Source organism: Lagenorhynchus albirostris, chromosome 2 (assembly GCF_949774975.1).
Source record: "Lagenorhynchus albirostris chromosome 2, mLagAlb1.1, whole genome shotgun sequence".
Lineage (NCBI taxonomy): Eukaryota > Metazoa > Chordata > Mammalia > Artiodactyla > Delphinidae > Lagenorhynchus > Lagenorhynchus albirostris.
In genome coordinates, this window is record NC_083096.1 from 167,131,939 (window position 1) to 167,156,333 (window position 24,395).

At 38.4% G+C, this 24,395-nt stretch overlaps 1 protein-coding gene across 16 annotated transcripts in view; it reads right to left on the reverse strand.

Annotated features, from left to right (window-relative positions):
- Window positions 1-1,828: 1,828 nt before the first annotated feature.
- The window catches only part of SRRM1 (serine and arginine repetitive matrix 1), a 29,378-nt gene continuing 6,811 nt past the window's right edge, over window positions 1,829-24,395 (reverse strand). For 3 of the 16 annotated variants that reach the window (XM_060141036.1, XM_060141047.1, XM_060141049.1), the window contains 13 exons: window positions 23,454-23,653; window positions 22,793-22,991; window positions 22,384-22,503; window positions 19,688-19,962; window positions 14,506-14,586; window positions 13,920-14,006; window positions 12,477-12,621; window positions 12,067-12,108; window positions 8,358-8,468; window positions 5,662-6,126; window positions 4,888-5,083; window positions 3,083-3,292; window positions 1,829-2,665 (listed from right to left, as the gene is read on the reverse strand). In XM_060141036.1, the coding sequence (XP_059997019.1) occupies window positions 2,561-2,665; window positions 3,083-3,292; window positions 4,888-5,083; window positions 5,662-6,126; window positions 8,358-8,468; window positions 12,067-12,108; window positions 12,477-12,621; window positions 13,920-14,006; window positions 14,506-14,586; window positions 19,688-19,962; window positions 22,384-22,503; window positions 22,793-22,991; window positions 23,454-23,653 (2,236 nt within the window). In that variant the 3' untranslated portion in view covers window positions 1,829-2,560. Of the gene's footprint in view, window positions 2,746-3,082; window positions 3,293-4,887; window positions 5,084-5,661; window positions 6,127-8,357; window positions 8,469-12,066; window positions 12,109-12,476; window positions 12,622-13,919; window positions 14,007-14,505; window positions 14,587-19,687; window positions 19,963-22,383; window positions 22,504-22,792; window positions 22,992-23,453; window positions 23,654-24,395 lie in introns of all 16 variants that reach the window. The other 13 variants (XM_060141051.1, XM_060141050.1, XM_060141040.1 and 10 more) reach the window with 13 other exon arrangements.

Here is a 24,395-nt window from a genome sequence, read left to right on the forward strand (position 1 = left end):
GACAGTATCAACTCAATTTTGAGTAAATGAGAATGACAGGTACTGAATGGGACAGATAAATCAGAGGATATGTTCAATTCGGTATGCCTTTTAGACATCCAAATGAAGTTATTAACTAGGTAGCTCGATAGAGGTCTAGGTCAGGAAGTCTAGACGGGAAAGAACTTTGACACACAAAAAGACATTTAAGGGACTAGGGATTCAGTGTCCTTGGTGGCATTCCCTACAAACTCCATCACTTCACGTTTCAAAGGATCCACTAGAGATGAAAGAGCTACTGAGGTAGGAGGAAAACTAGCGCTGCATCTAGAAGGTAAACCAGTGTTGCCCCCTAGAACCCAAGAGAAGGAAGTGTGTCGACAAAGGAGTGAATGACTGAGTCAACTCCTGCCAAGAGGGCTAGTAAAGGATGGAGAATTGATCGCTCATTTTGGCAAAATGGAAGTTACTGCTAACCTTAACAAGCAGTTCAGTCAAGTGGAGGAATGAAAGCGTGTTGAATAAATGGGACAAGTGAATAAATGGATTGAATGAGTGAATGGCTAGATAGATTCCAAGTACCCCAGTGATGTTCATTGGTTTGTTCATACTGAAAGGGGTAAATCAGCTGCAACCATCTTAGAAACCGGATATCCTGGGGACTTCCCTGGCGGTCCAGTGGTTAAGACCCCACGTTTCCAATGCAGGGGGCACAGGTTCGATCCCTGGCTGGGGAACTAAGAACCCACATGCTCAGTGGCCAAAAAACAAACAAAAAACAAGCACAAACTGGAATATTCTGTGCATTTCCTACATCACAGAATTATAAAGTCAAAAGGAAGTCATGTGGAAGATCCCTGAAAGCTCTAAGTTGCCGCAGACACATGTAAGATTCTATCAAGGGTGGAGAGTCACTCTAGATACCTTAGTTCAGTCGCTACAAAAGCAGCTTCATTAATAAGCTTTTGCCTTGTTACAAATCACTCTAAAAACCCACCTGTAAAAATAGCCCCTCTATGTCCATATCCTTTAGATAAAAAACTGCCCACTAAGTTTTCCTGAAATTAAGACATGTAGGCATTTTCCTTCTTTTTGCTTCAACTACCAGAAACTATAATCAAATTAACTGCCTATGTGACAACTTGCTAAGCTTAGATTCACTTGCCAAAAATTCCTTCTTTCTTATGAATGTTGTTGTTTTACCTTATACAATGTTATCAACTCCCAAGTTTCCTCAAATTATATTGCTCACACCACACCACACCACACACACCCCCCCCCAATAGAGGGAGGTTGCTCCAGTCATTTCTTAACCTTCGTTCGCTTCCTGGAATGTGCCAAGCTTCCTCTGTCTTGGGGTGTACAGATACTGTTTGCTCTGCCTGAAACTCTTCCCCTATGCCTGGCTGACTAGCCCATTATATGTGTTGCAATCTCACTGTGTGCTTTCCCTTCATGGCATTTATCACATTAATTACTAAAATAAAGATGGTAAAACAATTTCATCACCTCGTTTTTCCCTTGTCTAATCCTCACTCTGCCAAAGGTGCCAAGGGGGTAAAGGCACTGTATGATTTCTAAGGTAGGTTTCCTGCCGTATTGAGATGGGTAAGTAAAAGTGAGTGGCCAACATTTTTAAATTTAGAAATTTATTGTTTAATCCACAAGCTTTATATAGCTTTAGTTTAAAAAAAACAAAAAAAAAAACCCAACGAAAACAAAACAAAAACAGTGAAAACAAGACACTATTTCAAAGTCTGGGCCCTTCCAGCTTTCCAAATACAAGAGCTCTGAAAGTTGTATATACCAATCGATAGAACAAGACAAAATTATGAATGGAGCCATGACGTTTCATAAAACAAAATTTTATGTAACTGAAGGATCCTTCCTGGGACTAGTTAACTGCCTTTACAAAAAATAAAAATAAACAGAACAGAGTGAAATTCCAGTGTTCCAAATCAACTTGTTACACATCAATATAAACCCACAGTGTCCTGGCAAACAACATGCTTTCATTTTCTGTCTCATCCTAGAGCTCGAATCCTGATTCATTTCAGCAGAGACTCCACAGGCAACAGGAAAGATTGTGGCATTAAAATATTCATTTATACTTTTGTGGTAGTTCAACAGTGGTCTTATTTCTGGGAAAGCTTGCAAAAACCATACAAGGTTGGAAGCATCATAACTTAAATGGGTGCTAAGACTCAAATGAGAAAAAGGAAAAAAGAAAGAAAAAGTAGAAAGAAAAACCTCTGGGAATAGACAGGGGCATTTAATGGAACCATAAGAATGCCAACAATATTTAAACCCCCTTTTTTAAAAAGGGGATTTTTTTTTTTTTGGCTTAAAATATTTCACTCTAAATGAATTTATGTCAGCTGTCAATGAAAGAATGTCACTAATACACTGTGGACACCTTTTGCAATGTAAATCCATGCCCTTTTTTTTTTACATGGTGAACTTCAACCTAGCAATTATTACAACAAATGTTATAGTCTAAAGCTCAAACACATTTTTAGCAATTTTGAAACTGAATTGCGTACAAACCAAATAAAATTTACATCATAACAAACATTTCCACCTAGGACTGTGGGGACACTTGAGCCTTCCGCATTGATCTCAGGGCCTTTTCACGCAGGTGCTTTTCTAAGTCATCAAGGTTATCTTCAGCCTCACTTTCAGTCTCCTAAAAAAAAAATATATATAAAAAAAAAAAAAACGCCAAAAAGGTCATATCGTTAAATCTTGAGACACCGGTGGGAGATGCTGAGTACAGAGAAAAAGAAAATTCTTGTGATGTGTGCACAACTCTATGAATACACAAAAAAACCATAAAATCACTATACTTTAAATGGGTTAAGTCTATGGTATATTTAATTATATTGAATTTCTTTTAAAAAATATACATTAAGCTTTCTGGATGCCATTCATATTCTTATCGTTAGCCTTAGCAAATTCCTGCTCTTGGTAGGTGGTCATAGAGAAACCGATCAGAAAAGAGTTAACAGCTGAGCATCCAATTATTAGAAAAAAATTACTTAGCTACTTCTCAATACCAAATGATTCAGCTATCTGTACACACTGTAAGAGTGTTCGTAAATACCTTCTTAGGCTCTGGCTCTGCCTCTGGTTCTTCCTGTGCTGACGCGGTTGTGGGAGCAGCAATGGCTGCAGGGGTCACAGGAGCTGCAGCAGCTGCAGCTACAGCCTTTTCCTTCTTGTGTTTTTTGTGCTTCTTGTGCTTCTTATCCTTTTTGTGTTTCTTGTCCTTCTTTTTCTTCTTTTTCTTTCCACCTCCTTCTGGGTCTGAATTCTAGAAATCCAGAAAACCCAAAACAATAAAATCAACCTGTCGAACTAAACATTTTATTTCTTCAAGGGAATAAGCAATTGGACTAATCTCAGGATTTCATACGGCTTCGGGGGGAAAGAAGACCCAGGGCCAATCAACACTAAGAAAAGTACTCCTAAAAGATGGGAACCACCAATGAAAGCAAAGACTTCCAAGAGTTGAAACAGACCTTGAAGATAAATGATTTTTTTAAAATTTCCCCAACTAACTTCACATTAAACCAGGCCTCCCAACCACAAGCTATGAATCAGGTCTCCAAGACTGGCCTGAGTCAGGGTCTACCTCCATATGTAAGGAAAAGCACCATGTGCAACAGGAAGAAAAGTCTCTGAACTCAACTAGACCTGATTTGAATTCTGGTTCCTGAACCTATTAAACTAGTTGACCTCAAATTGCCTGACGTGTTCTGAGGCCTTTTTGTCAACCCAAAATGGGTATAACAATCCTTGATAAAGCTGTTACAAAAGTTAAATGGGAATATCTGTAAATCACCCACAATACCAGCCTAACATGTAGGCTTTTAATAGCTATTATCCTAAATACAAGCGTGTATGAATGCCACATCTCTAATCACTGTCTGATCTATCTCTAGAATGTGGGTACATTGTTCTCCACCACATATATTCCAAATTTAAGCAAAGGGTTGGCTCTGCTATAATTGCATCTAGTCTATAATTTTTAAATCTCACATTTCTAAGCAATTACTTAAAATTCCTCAATCCATTCAGTCTGCACAATAATTCAATCCTATTAAGATGGACATCCACCACTGATTTTATACAATACAGAAAGCTGCCATGATTAGATTAATGAATCACAAAGAAAACAGTTTAAGCTCTGATATTTTAATATCCCAATGATATTTAAGCTTGACAATGTAAAAACAAGAGTGTTATTCTTATCTATGTAGCTTGCCAAAGATCAGGCTATATGGGACAACAAAGTACTTTCCACTCCATCTAACATTTCACAAGTTGTGAGGTTCATTTTTTATTACAGAAATAATGTATTTACACTGTAGGAAAAAATAAGACCATTAAGATGTAAAGAAGAAAAATTAAGATCACGCATCATTCTCCTTCTAACATATAACCACCGTCGACATTTTGGTATGTTCTTGTGATAAAGTGTATTTTTTCTATATAAAAATGTAATCAGACTAATAGACATGATCTAAGATTGAAATTTTTATTGATTGTGACCATAACTATCCCAAAACCTGTCAAACACTAGAGAAAACAGCACAAACGCTAAACTATTTTTCTCCTAGATAACAGAATCAAGGGTAATTTTTTTCTTTCTGTTTTTCTAAATTGTCTACATAATCCAATCTTCACCACCAAGATAACAGTATTAGACATATCACAAATTAGTGGATGTCTAGAGTACTAAGCATGGACTGTAATGCAAACACCACCACTTAACTTGTGCCTCCTTTTGAAGTCCATCTGAACCACAGAAAGTAATGCTCCTTTGAACTACAAAAGACAAAAAATTCTCTCCTTCCAAGTGACCACGTATAATTATAAAAGATGTCCAAAACAGGGCAGACATACCCTTGCCGGTGATGGGCTTGGTGTTGGGCTTTTAGCCTTTTTAACCGGTACCGCTGGTGACCAGTTGGTAGAGGGTGACTGAGACTGGACAGGGGATGGAGGTGCTGGGGGCTTTTTAGCTGCTGGCTCAGGAGATCCCGAGACAGATCGGGAAGATGAGACCCTCCTTACCGACTGAGGGCTTGGTGAGGCAGCTCTAGAAACAGAGGGAAAAAATAAAACATTTAATATCCAAAAGCACAGATCCTTCTTTCTTAAGAGAAAACAACCAACTACCATTATACAACCAGATAATGAACTTTAAGTATTTCACAGCACTTAGTCTGCTGGTTGATTATACTAACACTTATCAAATTTTTACCACCTAAGTCTCCTGGAGAGTAGTTCAAGCTCCACAATCCTCTATCCATTCTGTTAATGATTCTTCCTGTATGAAATTAGTAATGCCAGTTCCTATATTTAAGACTGCTTTTATCAGTCTTACATAGACATGCAAGAAATATCCTATGCATCACTTCAGAGCTAGGTTTGGAAACAGACTCAATAAGCCTGATATCCCTAAGAACCAAGTAAAATCCTATGGCATGTAGCTTATACCATGAGGAACTATTCTGAAAACAGAAAGGATCTACGAATAGGACCTAGAATTTGCCTTAAAGTTTGTATTCACAACTATTCTTTTCTGTGATTTCTCAGTTGGGGGGCGGGGGGCTTCCAAGCATAAAGAGCTATGCAAGTTAGTGTTCCTAACCAAAAAGGATAAAATATTTTTACTTTTTTATCTTTTTGGGTTCCGGAGTCCTGGAGACTCTCCTAATGGGCCTAGAACTTGGAGATGGGGACAGCCTTCTTTGGGGTGATGACGATGCTCCTCTTCGAACAGCTGGAGGACTTGAGGAGGTCTGAGGAGCTCGAGGCCGTGGTGAGGGCGAATGCCGTTTGTTTGGTTGTGGTGACCGGGCCTCCCGGGTAGATCGGCTCGGGGAAGACCCTTTCCTATGCTTTGATGACAACGAAGGCGAACGTCTCTTGGTGACTGGGGAGCTTCTTTGTTTGGGAGGTGGCGAATGGGAGACCCGACGCTTTGGTGGTGGAGACGGTGATGGCCTTCGTTTAGGAGGGGGAGGGGGTGAAGCCGTTCTTCTCTTTGGAGGTGGAGAAGGAGAATATCTCCTCTGTATTGGAGGAGAGTATCTTCTTGGGGAAGGTGAGCGACGACGTGGGGGAGGAGAAGGAGTCCTAGGAAAAATAAACGGTCCAACAGAGTAGAAACAGAATGCAAAGAAAACTATGTACTTATACAGCACCACACAGAGAGAGAATATTTCTAAGTGGAAATGTCATGTGTTTAAACTCATTTAAGGTAACAACAACAAAAAAATCACTTAGTAAATTCCTGTTTATCCTAGATGACTACAAATAGGTCATTGTGATTAATGGAGAAATTTAGTTTTCAGACTGAATTCAAATTTGTCAAAAGTCATTTAGCATGGGCTTCCCTGGTGGCACAGTGGTTAGGAGTCTGCCTGCCGATGCAGGGGACATGGGTTCGTGCCCCGGTCCGGGAAGATCCCACATGCCGCAGAGCGGTTAGGCCCGTAAGCCATGGCCGCTGAGCCTGTGCGTCCGGAGCCTGTGCTCCGCAACAGGAGAGGCCCGCGTACCCCACACACACACACACACACACACACAAAGTCATTTAGCACAATCCATATAAAATCAACTTAGTATTTTTTTAGAAGAGAACCTGGCATTGCTCTAAGGAAACTGAAAATCCATTATCACTATGTAGCAACTAGATAACTACATTAGCAAGACTCTGTTGACCGTGTTCAACTTGAACTCAGGAAGTCTGTGCTTTAAAGAGCTCTCCTGTGTAGGGGGTACCCTCTCTAAACTGGTGTTTGGACTCTGAATTAATAATTAGCATTCACTTGCACAGCTTTAAAAGGCATCTCTACCCTGCCCCCACCAAGACAGACTTACATTTTTTGTGCGTCAAAATAGTATTCAATGGAAGTCTACTGCTAGGCAGAACGCATCCCTGTCAAAGTCTCAACTTGGCCTTCCGCTTAATCCCTACATAACCCTAACTTGCCTCTCAGGAATTAAACCTCAATAAAACATTTAGTTCCAATGGCCTGATTTTCTCCTGAAACATTCAGACCTTGAGCTCAAAATATTTTCCTGCCTAAAAATCAGCTTTGGGATAGGCCATACATTGGGCAACACCATAGAGTTTTCCATTTTGCCCTCATATTTAATAACTCTGAACCCCCATTTCCTCACCTGAAAAATGGGAATACCAAGCAAGATCATCTTGAGGAGACATGAAGTACATAAAACATCTACCACTTTACCTGCCACATAATGGCTATTCAGGAGTTGTAGCAGCAACTATACCGCTTAATAATGTGTTTGAGCAATGCTCTTAAAATTTTTTTCCCCCTAACTTTTATTTTGAAATCATTTTTGATTTACAGAAGAGTTGCAAAATTAGTGGAGACTTTCCACTTACCATCCCATATAACTACAGAAAAATTACCAAAACTATGAAATTAACCTTGGTATTAACTAAAATACTAATGTCACCCCAGTTTTCTCTACTAATGTCCTTTTTCTGTTCCAGGTTCCAAAAATCAGGATCCTACATTGCATTTAGTTGTCACGTGTCCTTAGTTTCTGCCAATTTGTAACTGCTCCTCAGTCTCTCTCCCTCTCATGATTGACATTTTTTTGAAGAGTACTCATCAGTTACTTTGTAAAATGGCTTTCAATTTGGGTTTGTCTGACAGGGTCAACGCTCTGTGTCCAAAGATCCAGTATCCACAAATTCAACCAACCATGGATCGAAAATATTTGAAGAGAAAAAAAATTCAGAAAGTTCCAAAAAGCAAAACTTAACTCCCCACTATAAAGTTAATATTTTTTCCCTCTGTAATCACTAGTGATCCTGCCTTTTAATTTAACATCTTTATTGATATGTGGTTCACAAATCATAAAATCCACCCATTTGAAGTGTGCATTTCAATTGTTTTAGTATACAGTTGACCCTTGAACATGGGTTTGAACTCCATGGGTCCATTTATATGTGGATTTTTTTTTTAAATACTTATTGCAGTACTACACAATCTGCTGTTGGCTGAATCCGCAGATACGGAGGGCCAACTGTAAAGTTATACTCAGATTTTCAACTGTGTGGAGGGTCGGTGCCCCTAACTCCTCTCCTTGCTCAAGGGTCAACTATATTCAACCATCATGACTCCCCATTCCCACCCCACCCTAGGCACCATTTATCTAATAACTCTCTATCTCTGCAGAGTCATGTGTTCTGGACTTTTCATGTAAATGGAATTGTATACTATGTGGTATTTTGTAAACAGCTGTGCATGCCACTCGAATAAAATATTTCAATCACAAAGATTCAAAGTTGCTCCCTTTAGCTCCCACTAGCCTACGTGATAAAGTACCTGCGTCGTGGTGGTGGTGTGGGAGACCTGCGTCGACGAGGCGGAGGAGCAGGAGAAGGAGAACGGCGCCTTCTGGCAGGCGGTGGGGAGGGGCTTCTCCTCCGTCTACCACTAAACCAAAGAAGAATTATAGTTGATTCAGAGTCAGTAACATTTATAACTAAGTGATCAAGATGATTTAGTTTCAATCATTGTCAACCCAAAGTGCAGCAGCTTTCACTCTATCCCTCAAAGCAGTGTTTTTCAAGCTACAGTGTAGTTAGTCAAGACCCTGGGTGAGAACCAGGATTTAAAAAAAAAAAAAAAAAAGGCAAGAAAGAAAGGAAGAAAAGAAAAACAAAGTGCTTTAACTTGTGGTAAGAGTAAATTTTGTATTGTGAAATTTTTGTTTCTGTATATAAATATGCAGTCTGAGTCATGACATAAAACATTCTTAACATGACGCAAGGTCAAAAAAGTCTGAAAACACTGCCTTAGAGCATTGCTTTTTAACTAGAATGTACATCAGAAACAGCTTGGAAGCTTATTTGAAATTTGTGTTCACCAGGTTTGGGCTATGGTCTAGCCAGTATATGTTTAAAAAGGTTCTTCAAGTGATTTTTGATTCCTTGTTAGGAACAACTGTTCTAAAGCCTAGAAAAATACAATGTTCAAATACAGATATTTAAGGCCCGAAGTCTGGGTGTCACTGCTCCAAGTTCTTGATTTTTTAAAAAGTATGTTCCCACAGTTCAACAGTTGCAAACTATTAACTAAAAACACTACCCCAAAGACAAAGGACCAAGGCTGTCTGAGCACTAAAGCCACTGGGAGCAATGCGGTTAAAATATAGATAAGAATCACAGACCTTAATTCTGAGCAGTTAGGCATTTAACCAATTAACATAAAAAGCACACCTGAAAAATACAATTATAATCAACTGGACTAACTCATAGTAGTCTCCCAGCAGATATACTAAAATAAATACCAAGCCAGTTTGACATCTATTGGCCAAGTTTGTGTATACAAAGAAGTCAAATAATATACAATTAACCCTTAAACAATGTGGGGGGCTTGGGCTTCTGCGCTGGCAGATTCAATCAACCGAGGATCGTGCAGTACTATAATATGCATTTATTGTGTAAAAAAAAAAAAAAAAAACCATGTGCGTGTAAGTGGAGTCACACAATTCAAACACATGTTGTTTAAGGGTCAACTGTAATTAGTTCTAAATTTCTTGCCCAGTACAGGATTGATGCTTCCTGTGAATCTGGAAGTATTTTCTAAAGTTTACTAGTCTTGATTCCCCATTAAAACTAAGGAGAGTTCATTAACAGAACAATGAAAATTCTGACATTCATTAGTAAATTTAATTTTTAATTTAAATTTGCTTATGCCCTGTGGGGACTAAGACCTCACTCTGAACAGATTTAAAATATAAACTACAGGACAGATAAGCTTCAGATGAAACATAGACACCAAATTATTAATTACAAGAAAGAACAGTAAAGGAGAAGCCACTTTACTAGCAAGGCTAATCTGAGAATTACGGAACCTAGAGAAACAGGGTGGACTACTGTTTCAACAGGTAATGAAGATTTCAAACGGGAAAAGACATTTGGGTTTTGACTCAAAAAAGAAAAACAAAGGTTTACACTCATAAACTCTGAGGGTGAGATGATACAAAGCAGAACTCCCAATGTGTTATCAGTAGGTGTAATAGCAAGAGAGGCTATTACTGTTGATTATGTGATTTCTCTTTTAAAATATTCTCATAAAAAAAATTTAACTCAGATTAGAATCTATTATAATACACTAATGACCTAAGATATTTATTCTGTGCCTCAGTTTCATTTGTAAAATGAAAGGCTTGGAATAACTAAAAGGTCCCTTCCAGTGATGACCTTCAATGTCCTGTTTCCATGTGAGAAAAAGCCAAAAAGAGAATAAGAATAAAACCATAACCTAAAAAAAAAAAACAAAAAAAACCAAACAAACCAAACTAGCATACTTCAAGGAACTACAAGAAAAATTTGATTATCACTTATAACTGGAATCTTGACACCCGATGGCTCTATGACCTAAAGGCTACAGTTTCTTACCTGAGCTGATATGGCATACATATCAGGGGTTTAAAAGAAGAGGAAGAAGTAGAAGAAGGCTAAACATTTTCTAGTTACTGTGAATACTAGTGCCAACTCAAGCCTTCAACTGTGTATAGAAATTGTTGAGTACAGAGGTCTCCCCCCACCCAAACTGCACGAGAACCAGTTTCAATAAGCCTTAAAACATGAAGTAGCCCTCAGCCCTCGAGTATGTAGGAATACAAAAGTCTTATAAGGACAAAGACAGCTTGAGATCTCTGCAGTGACCTCTTCAGAATCACCTCACTTCACTAGTCAGGCTGGTAATGAAGACAAGAAATTATAGATGCAACAACTATCTTTTTATACTAAGTATGATCAATACACCATTCACTGTTAAGGAAAGAGTGTTCAATACCCAAAGACACATGTTTAGAAGCATGAAAAATGCTGCATTTTTCAATCTTTAAACTTTATATATGAAATATTCAAAGCCAGGCTGTATTTCCCTTCTTTAAAATAAATACTGAAGTGTGATCCCAAACAATTCTTTCTCCATCTCCAAATCCTAGAGACTTGATGGCAATCTCTAACATCATTATCCATAACCGGCGGGGGGGGCGGGGCGGAATCTTACCACTAACCTGATTTTGTAAAGCAATTTTTTAGCTGCTGTACTAGCAATTTTACAGAAACCTGGAGTAATCACAGTTGGGAACAGAATACCTTTGTACCTAAATTTTTTTTAAGGTTTCTATTTTTTCTTGTCAAGTAAGTTACTTCCATAGCACAAACACACCGTTTTGCTCCATCATATACACTGCCAACTGGTTCCAAAGAACCTTTCCAAGAAAACACTCTTATTAATTAGTGAGACTACTTAAAACAACACAGCTTCAAAAACTGATCTATAAAAAGAACAATGTGAACATTTCAGGAAGGATAGTTAGAAATTTAGTGACAGCAAAGACCTCAGAAAGCAGAAGACTAGCAAAGACAGTACAATGTCATGGTGAAATGGTATAAAGTCAATGGCACAGGTCTAAGATCTGGTTTTGTCACTCTGTAACCCTAAGAAACTCACTTACTACTTCTGAGCCCCTGTTTTCTCACTTATGAGATACGCCTGAATTAGTGATTTCTATGTATCACCTGGCTCTAAAATATTATGGCCTTAGGGTCACAAAGACCCTGATGACCAAACAGGTTCCAAAAGGATATGCAACTTACCTTTCTACTGTAGGAAACACTGAACAGGGCCAAAGCCTCACAGTCATTTTTTAATCTTTTAAATGTTTCTCCCATGTTTTTCTTGCCTTCCCTATAGTCACCACAAAGTCTGTTCCCACTAAATCTAAGGCACTATTACTACTGTCCTATCTCTTGGAAAGACCTCAAAAAACAGAAGACTAACAAATACACTGTAAGTGCACAAAACTCTAAATCCAAATGATGCTCTAAAGTGAACACTGTGTATGTTTTTATCATTATTTTCATGTGTAAGAAAATATAATCAAACCAAAACAACTGAGGAACTTCTCCAGTCATACCCTGTAAACGTCAGAATGGGATGTTACCTAAACAGTAAATTAAGTCACTCAAACTTTGACATGTAATCCTAATTTACAAAATAGCATCTAACCAACCTTTTAGTCACTGGCGATTGCCATCGCTTTCCCATCTGCATCCTGAGAGCAGTGGAAAAAAACAAATGTCAAGAATTCCATTCACCAAATTAATTACTTCAATGGAGTTAAGTATCACTAATGGAGATATATTTTTTTAGATATTCAAACATGGTCAGGAGTTAATGCTATGATTTAACTGGTCTATTCTAGTCATGCACACGTTTGACATACTGGTACAAAACTTACTAAGTTCTCATTAAATAGTAATGACCACGGAACAAAGAAAACCCAAATACCCCCCAAATCTGACCATCTCCTACTGTGAGTTCTTGAAAGCAAGGAGTTAAGCAAATTCTAAATAAGCCCACAGCCCATCCCTTAAGTTATGAAGTTTTATCACAACTACAGAACACCACTGAAGACATTACCGAGGGGAAGTCTCTTTCTGGCGCTTTCGAGGTGATGGAGAGGCACTCCGGGAAGGGGAATGTCTCCGCCGCCTGCCTACCTCACCATTCTTCACATGGGACCTTTTGGGTCGCTCATCTTCTGAGGAAGAGGAGGAGCCAGAATCTATAATTACACAATAAACAAAAATTTACATCAGGTCTATGCTTAAGAGTCTATCTACGTTTTTGGAATCTAAGCAGATGGAGTGTCCAAATTAGCAAATCAAGTCCACTAATAAGCAAGCACATATACAGCCATCAGTTCTGAAAAAAGGTAATATCGATATGTGCTTAATGACTTGAAAGTCAAGCATACATAAATATACGTTATTATATAATTACGTTATACAAATCATTTCCACAGAACAATCCAACAAGACAGTGTCCCTTATAAATCTAGTGATCTTCCAGATAACTAAGTAAAGCTTAAAAAGCATCTCAAGCATTATTTAATTCTTGTTACTCTATGTACTTTTAAGGCTACTGAAAGTCTTACTAGCATTTGAATAATTTACTTCATATCCCTATTATTTATCAAACAAACAAAATGTATGTGACATTTTCTACAGGCCTGGTAACAGTCAAGAACTGCAAAGAGAAACACTTCATTTGTACATGGTTTCCTTAACTTGAAATAACTAACAAGTCCCAAATACCAAAAAATACCCAAAACTTACATGCATTTTCAAACACTTCCATGATTAACCTCATCTTAAAGAGTTGCAAAAGCTGTATGGCTTTTAACTGACTTAATGTCACTGTGGGATGCTTTGGTTTCCATTTTTATAAATGAAAAGCAAAGGTAGTGCCTAGACTCAGTCACAAATACCAACTAAGCAAATAAAACCAGGATATCTGGTTTAAAAATCAGGTTTCTGCGTACGTACTTTTTAATTCAGAAGTTCCCCTCCTAATTACTATTTTACAGATATACTCACATAAGCACAAACACACAAAAAAACTAGAAATAACCTAAATGTCCAAATAGGCGAGTGGCTCAACAGATGACAGCATATTATCAAAATTTTAAAAATGCTGCAGCTGGTAAATAAATGAGGTAGATCCTTAAGAATTAACAGGGAAAGATGTCTAGCTATAGTAGGTTAAATAGGCAGGCAATATAATCTACAGTTTGAGCCGGTGGGATTTTTTTTTTTTTAAACCACAGATACTTATACATGCACAGAAAATTTCTGAATAAAAGCTTTGGGGAGTAAGACAGGGTTGAGGAAAGAAATATACTTTTCCAATTTCTATTCCTGTTTTAACTATTGTACTAACGCTTCCTCCTAACATATTTATACACAGGCACAAAAATATTTCTCCTAAGTATTGATACATTCACTACACTTTCGGATATTTTTATCTTAAGTATTTTTATTAGGATATGCAGAAAGAAAAAAATGTAACCAGTGTCCATACCAGAGGAAGACTGCTGGTTCTGTCGTCTGTATTGGCGTCTCTGCTGCACAGAATCTGCTGCAGCCATTTTGCCACCTTTATCTTCTTCTGAAAGATGGATGCATTTAGAAAGTGTTTCTTTAGTCATGCATACAGAAAATGTAACATATTTGAATTGGGAAATGGTCTCCTAAACCTTTATCTGGTTGGGTCAAGCAATACAGCTACTCTTTTTTAATAAAGGAGGAGCTTAAAATGCCAATTTAAATGCTAACTTAGACTATCTTCACTAAATATAATAAAAATAAACTTATTTAGGCATTTGTGACAGTTCGGTCTGCATGCCAAGCACTTTATAAACATTATTTCAGTTAACAACCAAAGACCTAAAGGATGGTACTGTTATCTGCATTTCAGAGATGAAAAAAAAAAAGTAGAGGCTCAGATAAATTATTAAAACAAACAAAAAGTAGTTAGTGGAGCTGGGGATTCAAACAGGCTGGTATGACTTCAAAGTCCTAGCTCTTAACCATTAAGCCATATCGTATAATTAATCTTTAACCAGAATCTAATTCAGCTTAAAAAAACCAAAACAAAAAACACTTACCTGATTCAGATAACTCTACTTTTCTAGGCTTGGGTGCTGGTGAAGGGGACTCTCTTTTCTCAGTACCTTTATGTTTTGTCACTAAAAATAAGGGGAAGAAAAACCCCACTTACATACATACAAAAACAAAACAAAAAGCAACACATCTTCTTAACAGTACAAAAAGAAGTGTGACTATTCTCATAAATAATTTACTGACAATTAAAAAGTTCCTATAAGCCCCTGTTATCATTACCTGAAGCAGAAGCAAGAATTTGTAAATGTTTGGTGAAAAGCCTCAGAAAGTTCTACAATGATTTTCCAATTTTCAAACTTTCAGATTCTCCCAAGAGAAACTTTAAGAGAAATTGGGAGCTGCTGTTTCTGAGTAGAACAAGCTCTATGCTAATGCATAACATTCAGCTCAGTAAAGTAAACCTCTGTGTGCTACCCTACAACCTAAAACACACACTCTTAACTACAAAGACCTCATTAACATAAGACCTTTTAAGCACCCCCTACAGGTTGGTCCAGAAAAGTAATGAAGATGATAAATGATAAATGATAAATGACATAAGATCTGATGAAATTTTCAGAGAAAAGTATCTGGTCTGGAGAAGAGGAACAAAATTAGTCACCTAAGAGGCTGAAGGCTTTTGATGTAGAGTATAACCTTCACAATAGCATGAGGGACTTAAACTACCTGTAAAAAAGTAGACCTTCACAATGGTAAAAATATTAAATGCTAAGGCTAGAGGATCCTTTCCAAAGATTTAAAAAAATTAAAAAAATAAAAAATAAATAACCTCAACTGAAGTCATGCGGGTAATTGAAATGGACTAGGATCTGAACCCAAGACACTATTTCTATACCTATGGCACAGGCGTTAATTTCTAACAATTGCTATCTCTGTCCACATTATCCATCCCATTGCTTCAACTAATGTCAAAAGTATATACACATGGGCTTCCCTGGTGGTGCAGTGGTTGAGAGTCCGCCTGCCGATGCAGGGGACACGGGTTCGTGCCCCGGTCCAGGAGGATCCCACATGCCGCGGAGTGGCTGGGCCCGTGAGCCATGGCCGCTGAGCCTGCGCATCCGGAGCCTGTGCTCCGCAACGGGAGAGGCCACAACAGTGAGAGGCCCGCGTACCACACACACACACAAAAAAGTATATACACAGATAATCATTAATCTTACCCTACATTAACCTGAAACATTATTTGAGACCATTCCTCTAAGAACTAGACTTGAAAACAGTATGATCCCCTCAGTACCCTTACACCTGTTTCTGTTTAATTAAAGCAATTAACATGGAATGTTTAACCTAGAATTTAGATACATTTCATTTAACAGATGCTCATTCAGAATACTGTAAAGACTTATTCTAAGGGGCAGTAATTTAGCAATCTAATCATTTTTGCTGAAGTAATCCAACTGAAGAATTTACCACTATACTTTTAAAATACCAGCATTTTATTAATTCTACCTAATAAGCCTTTTGGACAAATCACTGGATTGGGTAAAAAATCCAGTGACTAGTTAATCTAGTGATTATCTAATTATCATGAAATATAGTAGCAAGACTGCATTTAAAACTTGTATTTTAGGGCTTCCCTGGTGGCGCAGTGCTTAAGAATCCACCTGCCAATGCAGGGGACACAGGTTCGAGCCCTGGTCCAGGAAGATCCCACATGCCACGGATCAACTAAGCCCGTGCGCCACAACTACTGAGCCTGTGCTCTAGAGCCTGTGAGCCAGAACTACTGAAGCCCGCACGCCTAGAGCCCATGGTCTGCAATGAGAAACCACCGCAATGAAGAGTAGCCCCTGCTCGCCGCCAACTAGAGAAAAGCCTGCGCACACCAACGAAGACCCAATGCAGCCAAAAAAAACCAACCAAACAAAAAAACTTGTATTTTAAGAAATTCAAAGACATGAAATAGAAATGCCTTTAAATTTTAAGGATTCAAAGCTATTTTTGGGGTCAGTACTCTTCATTTTTAAGTGTCAGTTAATCTTCAATTCTTGAAAAAGTATTATAGGCATCTAGTCATAAACCCAAACGTCAAAGTACCACCTTAGAGAACTGGATGTTTGGATGCCGGAATGCATTTTCCTCTGAGAAACATTACAAATGTGGTTATGTTTGCTATATAGTGGTCAAATACCTATTTAGTAAATAATACAATTGAACTACAACATTACATTTTTTCCCCACAGAAACTTGTATTTGGAGTTTTATCCTGATCTAATCTCTCAATAATGGCTTGGGTACAAGTCTTAAGTCATTGTTGATATAATCAGCATTAAACAAGTATCCATTATATACCCCCTACTCTGGTTTAATAAGACTGACTGAATCATAGCATTATTAATATCATACATGTTGCATCAATGTTTGCTTATCTAGATAAAATTTTCACAACTTATTTTTATTAAAAATTTTATTTTTATGTTAATGTTGTTTCATTTTTAGTATTTAAGGGGCAAAATCATTCTAAAATGACGTCTGAAATCTCCCAAGTCAATTGAAAAACCAGAATTTTAAATTTACTTCAATAGTCCTATTAATCATTAACCTTGCAGACTTGCTCAAAAGATCACTTGTAAAGATAAGTCACTCTGTGACCAGAATTAATAAAATAATCCGTAAGTATCTACAGAGCACATTCATATGGTTATGCTGATCTAACTCAAAATTATTACCACCACCATATGTATAGATCCCCTGTAAACATACTTCATTAAATATTCCACTGATTTCAAAGCACTATTTTATGTACTAAGATAATGCCAATTTAACTATGACATGCCATCGATTACAAAATGCGTCCTGAGGACTCTTTCAGATGAGAATGTATATTATGCTCCAAATAATTTACCTCTAATTCTCCAAAATACTTTTCCTGCCTCCCTCCCACTCCATGCACCCACTGTTAACAGCAGAACCTTAAAGCCCTGATTGATGACTACCCCACGAAACACAAAAGAAAACTCTATCACACTTCAATGCTATCAATGCTTTTATTAGCAATGGAGACTGCAAGAAAGGAATTTCTGAAATCATACTACCCAGTACAGAAGCTGAAAAACTTTACCCTGCCTTCTATTTCCCTCCTTTAGCAATCAAAACAGGCATGAGGGGGTAGGAAAGTTGGGAAAGTGTACATTGCTGAACTGGGAATGAGAACCCAAATTCTAGTCCTGGATGGCTGACCTTAACCAATTCACTTAACCTGAGAACCTATGACAACCTCTGAAGTCTTTCCTAGCTCTGAAATTTCATCACAGAGGGTTGGGATTGTTTTACTATAAAAAGCTATTTATCTCCAAGTAGTTAAAACCAATATTCAGCCTCAGTGGACAAAAGGCAGGCTCTCACTACACTACCCACAGTCAATCTCTTTGGCTGGGTTTTGTTTGGACATGGAAGACCTGTCCCATAAGCCACAGGAACGTTACTGGCCCTTTGTCTTCCACCTTGACTTCTCTCCTATGTACATATCCACTGTGACTTGTTTCCAGGAAAGCAGCAGCCCACTCTTCCCGACAACATATCAAGACACAAGAGGTTGGTATCTGTGCAGACCCTAACAAAGGTGAACAAGTAATTCTTAACAATCAACCTATTTAACAAGGATTCAGTCCTCTGCTCAGGTACTTTTATTACCCTTTGGCTATGTGATGTAAACAGAAAAATCATAATCTGATGAGTTTTTGCAAAGTAACAGATGGGAACATTCAAACTATTATTTTACTAGAGAACTTTCTGGCTCCAGACAAAGGAAAGAAGTATTCAGAAGTGCAAAAACTTCACAGGAAAAGAAAAAATAGGTTAGGACAACAGGCATCAGATGTGGACACGGTGACTGGAAACTATTTTGAACAAAAAGTAATATGAGACATGATATTATGAAAATAAGTGATCGTAAGACAACCCTCCCATACTTGTGTCTGAACCTGTAAGACCTAAAGGTTTCTCTATTATTATCCAGTTGCCTAAGTCTAAAGTGCCAATTCAACAAAAATGACCACATAATATTTATGTTATCAGCAAATTAACCTGTTAAGGTTCAGAAAATAATTTGTACATTACTCTTTACAAATTACCATCATCTGTCAGTTCCCCCCTCACTCTGATAGCTTGTCTATACCTCACAGTAACAGATCAAAAAAGCAAAATTTGCCTTTCTAGAACTGCCACACTGCAAGGTTGTGGGGCCAGTGGGTGGTGGTAGGGTGGACACAAATGAAGCAGCAGGGTGCTGATTAGAAATCCTGCTCTCACCAACTTCATAAAAGCATAGTCAAGATTTTGCCTGAAGTATCCCTGATTTCTTCATTTATAATCTGAAAATTTAAATGTGATCAGAGCAACCCCAGTATATATTAATCTACAGAATGCTCCTTAACATCCAATTACTATAACAGTTCTTTTAAGATCTCCCCTCCCCCACTACTCACTTATCACACTGTGTGTATCATTCCAGTCCTAAGCACCAAAGGCCCAATTCAAATGGATACCATAGTTTTTCTCCGTGTATATTTAATGCTAAAGAAACAAACCCCAATGGACCACAACCTTCACTCAGACTAACATGGCATTCTACTTGCCTGGCAGGATCACAGATCATAAATTCCTCAGAAATCAATCCGCAGAATAAAGCAAGGACAATACTCAGAAGAACCCTGCCTAGGGCCTAAATTAAAAAAACAAATCAGCTTTTAGGAGGACACCACGTCCCTCCCTAGGAAGTACAATGTGGCCAAGAAAGAAATAAAACAGAATATGAAGTCCTCAAAAAAGATATCAAACAAAAAATCTGCAGAGTAAAAAAAAAAAAAGTTAACCGGTGTCATAGTAATAAAAAGATCCCTTACCATGACAACACAAACTTCGGTAAGCTACCCCAACTCAAACAGCCCACGGCTGGTTAACAGTACACTTCACCTACTCAGTGCCAGAGGGTACTGCTAAAAACAAAACACTTTTACATGTAAACTCCATTTCAACAAACAACAAGAACTTAAAGCAGGAAAGAAAAGGTGAGCTTCTAAGCAAATTTATAAAAAACATGACATACAATTATTACCCAGCAACTTCATACTTTGAAGGGAGTAGGGGACAGCAACAACTGACTAGGTATTTTGTGGCCAAAATGAAGAAAGAACATGTTGTTTTTATGTGCTTGATTTTTACCTTTACCTGAAGTTCTCCCTGGAGAGACAGAAACACGACTTTTCCTCGTACGGTTTGACTGCTGGGGTGTCGGGGAATGACGAGTTTTTGGTGGTGGAGTTGCTGGAGGTGATGGCCTGTGCCTTCGTCTCGGAGGACTTGCTGAAGGAGATAACCTACGAGTTTTTCGAGGGGGGCTGGATGTCCTCTTTGGAGGCTTCTTTGGCGGTGACCGGGAACGAGATGAAGAAGAGGACGAGCTACTCCCGGACAAGGATGCCGATGAACGCCTTCTTCTGTGGAATAAAGTACTCATGTTCATTAACTGCGTACTTACAGAAAATGACCTTACAGGCATGTACAGTTTACACAACAATACAGCTATTTTTATCCAACTTTTGAGTTTATGTAGCTAAGCACACAAATGAGGTTTTTTTTTAATGTGAAACAAAACCATAACCTAGGACAGGAAACAGCTAGTTCTGAGACTAACTAAATAACTTATTCTGATAAATGCTTCTGAGTTGTCTTTCCAGTAGTTATAAAATATGTCAAGTGCTATAAGAGAATAACTAACCAGTCTCTTCCCTCCTTAGGAATAATATGAGTGTTTTGGAGTTTGCATACAAAATTTGGGTGGCAAAGTATTTTTTTCATTTAATAACACAATGTCATGCAACCTTTATGTTGCATTTTTTAAAAAAACGTGCAAGATTAGGAATTCATTTAGCTACATAAACTTAGAAGCAGGGGACTCTCGAATTCTGCGGCAAAATTTGTGGTAAGTTCTGTTGCAATTATGTGTACCTGCAGAATTCACCTTTGGCGGAAGAATTCCTGAGAACCTGAAAAAAAGAAACCCTACCTTAAGTGTGAGATAAAAACTGGCTGAAAGGGAATCTTACACAATCTGCAAATTATCTTGACTGTTAAATGGCTCAGTAAGCAATTAAAACAGGCTGCTTGCAAAACTCCAATATAAGAAGTAGCTGTTTCCACTGATCTTATGCTAGAAAGCACCAGTATTACTTTTTCTCCAAAGGAGAAACAATCAATTTTAGAAAAGTGTGATGCCTAAATTGACTGACCATTTACATCTTCAGTCTCAGTCATCGGTAGTAACATCAATTCCGTAATTTTTAGTATTAGTTATAAAAAATGGTTCAATATACCTTGACAAGCCCTCCCCAAAGAAAAATATCTTGTTTTTGCTTTATTTTGGCCACACCACGTGGCTTGTGGGATCTCAGTTCCCCACCAGGGACAGAACCCGGGCCACAGCAATGAAAGCGCCAAATCCTAACCACTAGACCACCAGGGAATTCCCGAAAAGTATCTTTTTTAAAAATATGGGACCCTAAGGGCTTCCCTGGTGGCGCAGTGGTTGGGGGTCTGCCTGCCGATGCGGGGGACGCGGGTTCGTGCCCCGGTCCGGGAGGATCCCGCGTGTTGCGGAGCGGCTGGGCCCATGGGCCGTGGCAGCTGAGCCTGCGTGTCCGGAGCCTGTGCTCCACAGTGGGAAGGGCCGCGGCGGTGAGAGGCCCGCGTTCCGCAAAAAAAAAAAAAAAGGGACTCTGAAAAACCTCAGACTGCAAAAACAAAATTACGGACCTTACTGCTTCCCCTCTTTTATTTCCAAGTTGATTTGGTTCCTTGAAAATACCTTATAGACTCAAAACACAAAAAATTCTATCCTAAGTATAATCTGAAGCACAACCACTAGTTCCTTCAAAAAAACACGTGAAATGCATCATAAAGAACGCACAGGGGCTTCCCTGGTGGCGCAGTGGTTGAGAGTCCGCCTGCCAACGCAGGGGACACGGGTTCGTGCCCCGGTCCAGGAGGATCCCACATGCCGCGGAGCGGCTGGGCCCGTGAGCCACGGCTGCTAAGCCTGCGCGTCCGGAGCCTGTGCTCCGCAACGGGAGAGGCCACAACAGTGAGAGGCCCGCGTACCGCAAAAAAAAAAAAAAGGAACGCACAAAACTCTGCTACCAGTGCACCATGCCTCCACTTAGGGCAGGTGTAGCAACAGTCTTTTTGTTAAAAGTTATAGATCCTAACATTTTACCTTATGCTAATTTAAAAATGATTTTTAAAAAAGAACACTGGTATTGACAGTGACTTTTATGCCCAGTCTCTTCAAAAATAGATACCAAACTGCTAATAACGGTTAAATCTATGGAATGGGATTGTGGGTAATTTTCAATTCATCTCATTTCTGTTTGAATTGTTTACAATAAGTACTCTTCTTTAATGTGAAAAAGACACATTAAGAAAGGTATAACGCAAATGGGTTATTTTAATACTGGTAAAGCACTTGACTGGCTCTGTAGCCATCTATATTCAGAAACTAGTGGTAATTAAAAGCCAAAGGGAGAAGGTGGCTAATTCCCTTACTTGATAGGATTTCTTGGTAGGGTCTGAAGTGGTAAAGATTATTAACACAAATAACTGGTAAGATTAACACAAATTCACCAATAATTTGTTTTTTATTTTCCAACACTAGACTAGTGTTATCACTGCACAAATAACAGCATTACATCTCAAATGAGGTATCTCTTATTAAGACATTACCTATTATTACTCATGAGTTCTTTTTTTCCAGGGGAGCACTAATTCAAAGATTAGCCTAAAACAAACATGGTGTACTTTTGTACATCTGACAATTTCAAACTGAAAGAAACCAAAAAAACAAAAAATCCCAAAACTCTCACCGTCTCACTGGAGATCTACTCCTTCTGTGCCTTGGTGGAGGAGGCATTCGTCTCGGTGGAGTTCTTCTTCGAGGAGATGGCCGTCTTCTTGGGCTTGGCCGCCTTCTAGGTGAGTATGATCTGCCATAACAGAATTAGAATCTGAGTAAATCATGAGCAAGGAATGAATTCCTTAAAATAGTTTTCTCGACAGCTACATTTAAAAAATGGATTTCAAGGGACACAATTTTCTACTTGTGTAGAGATTTTTAATGGAACCTAGAAAGTGTCCCTAAATTGTTGCTGGAAATCCAAAGCGTAACATTTGTGCTAAATGTTTTCCACAGCTTTGATATAATTTACCTAATTCTACCTAGGAGAGTAGCACATAAAATCTAAGATCTATGCAGATCTTAAAGCCACTACTCACCTTGATCGGGATCTATGGCGCCTTCTCGGTCGAGTATGAGAAGGAGAGCGAGAACGTGTCCGGGATCTTGACTTGGAACGCGACCGAGATCTTGGTCGGGTCTTCTCCTTTTCCTTTTCCTTTTTGGAGTTTTTCTCCGGAGAAGGTTCTTTAGGCTCTGGTACTGGTTCAGGCTTGGGAACTTTCAGGATGTCACTGTGTGGGGGGAGAAAAAGCTTATTTTGTGCCTTTTCTATTCAGACTCCTAAGTCTTAATACAGTAATATAAAAAAGCTGTTTCTTTAAAAAGTTTTCAAAATCCATGAAGACATCTAGAAAGATATATACAAATCAGTGAAATCCAGTGAACTAACAATTCTAATCACATACATTTTTTTAAAAGTGCAAAGCTGTCCATAACAGTGGGGGAAAAAAGGGCAAGTTACAGTATATAAAATATCTGAAGCAACACAACCAACAGATAGCAGTGGTCACCTTTGGGTCATCTTACTTATACTCCCCTATACAATCTGAATTTCTTTTCAACAAGCCAACTTTATAATTTAAAAAATCTACAAGTAAAACAAGTATTTTTTTTAACACACAGGTATCATATTTATGGTCACTTAATAACAGCCTAAAATTGTGATATTTATAAATGAATTTTTATGTACTTGCCTAGTAGAAGTGGCCTCTTGTACTGAAGGTTCTTTTACTTTCACTGATGGCTCTGGGAGCTCTGGAGTTTTTTCCTTCTTCTCTGGAGCAGGGGAAGGACTCCGGCTCTTGGTTCTGTGACGGGGAGATCGAGAATGACTGCGCTTTCTCTCTCTCCTGACAGGGGAAGATCGTCTTCTAGGGGAAGGAGATCTGGATTTGCGTCTAGGATGAAAGCAATTTTTTTTCAGGTTTTTTGAATAACGTGGACTGGGGAAGACGGTCAAAAGGAGAAGTGAGATTAATCTTTTTAACTTCACTATTATTGTTTATATCTGAGAAGTTCCTTACGGAAATAAGATATCCTATCACACTTACTTAATAGGGAAAGGGCCAAGACAAAACCAGAAAAACAAGCAAATGAAGGATAACAACATTCTCCAGTATACCAGTTATAACAGAGGAACACATTGATGTAGGACTCTAGATTTAGGTTCTCAATCATTCCCAGAGATGAGAAGACCAAAGAACAACTTTTCAGAGGAAGCAGATGCATAAAAGGAAGGAAATATATAATAATAAGTCAAACCTTAAAAAAACAGAGTTTAGGTGCAGACAGATCCCACCAGAGTTCATCAGGTAGAGTCTAGGTATTCCAGAAAAAATAACTAGTGCAATTACAGCAAAGTGTTCTTCAGAAGAGGATAAATATATCAAACTTGCGTAAGATAGCTTTTTTGGAAGAGAAGCTCCCTTTCCATTTCAATAATAGTTTCCCTAACCTGAAGTAAAACAGTAGACCTGGTTCATCAACAAACAGTTATCATTATGATTTGTGCATAACTCTAGAAATACTGCTTCCCTCATAAGCAGCTTTTAATATCAAGTATATAAATAAAGGGGACAAAAATATTACCTCCTCTCTTTACTAATTCCAGCACATTTATGAAGAAATTAGCAGAACCCT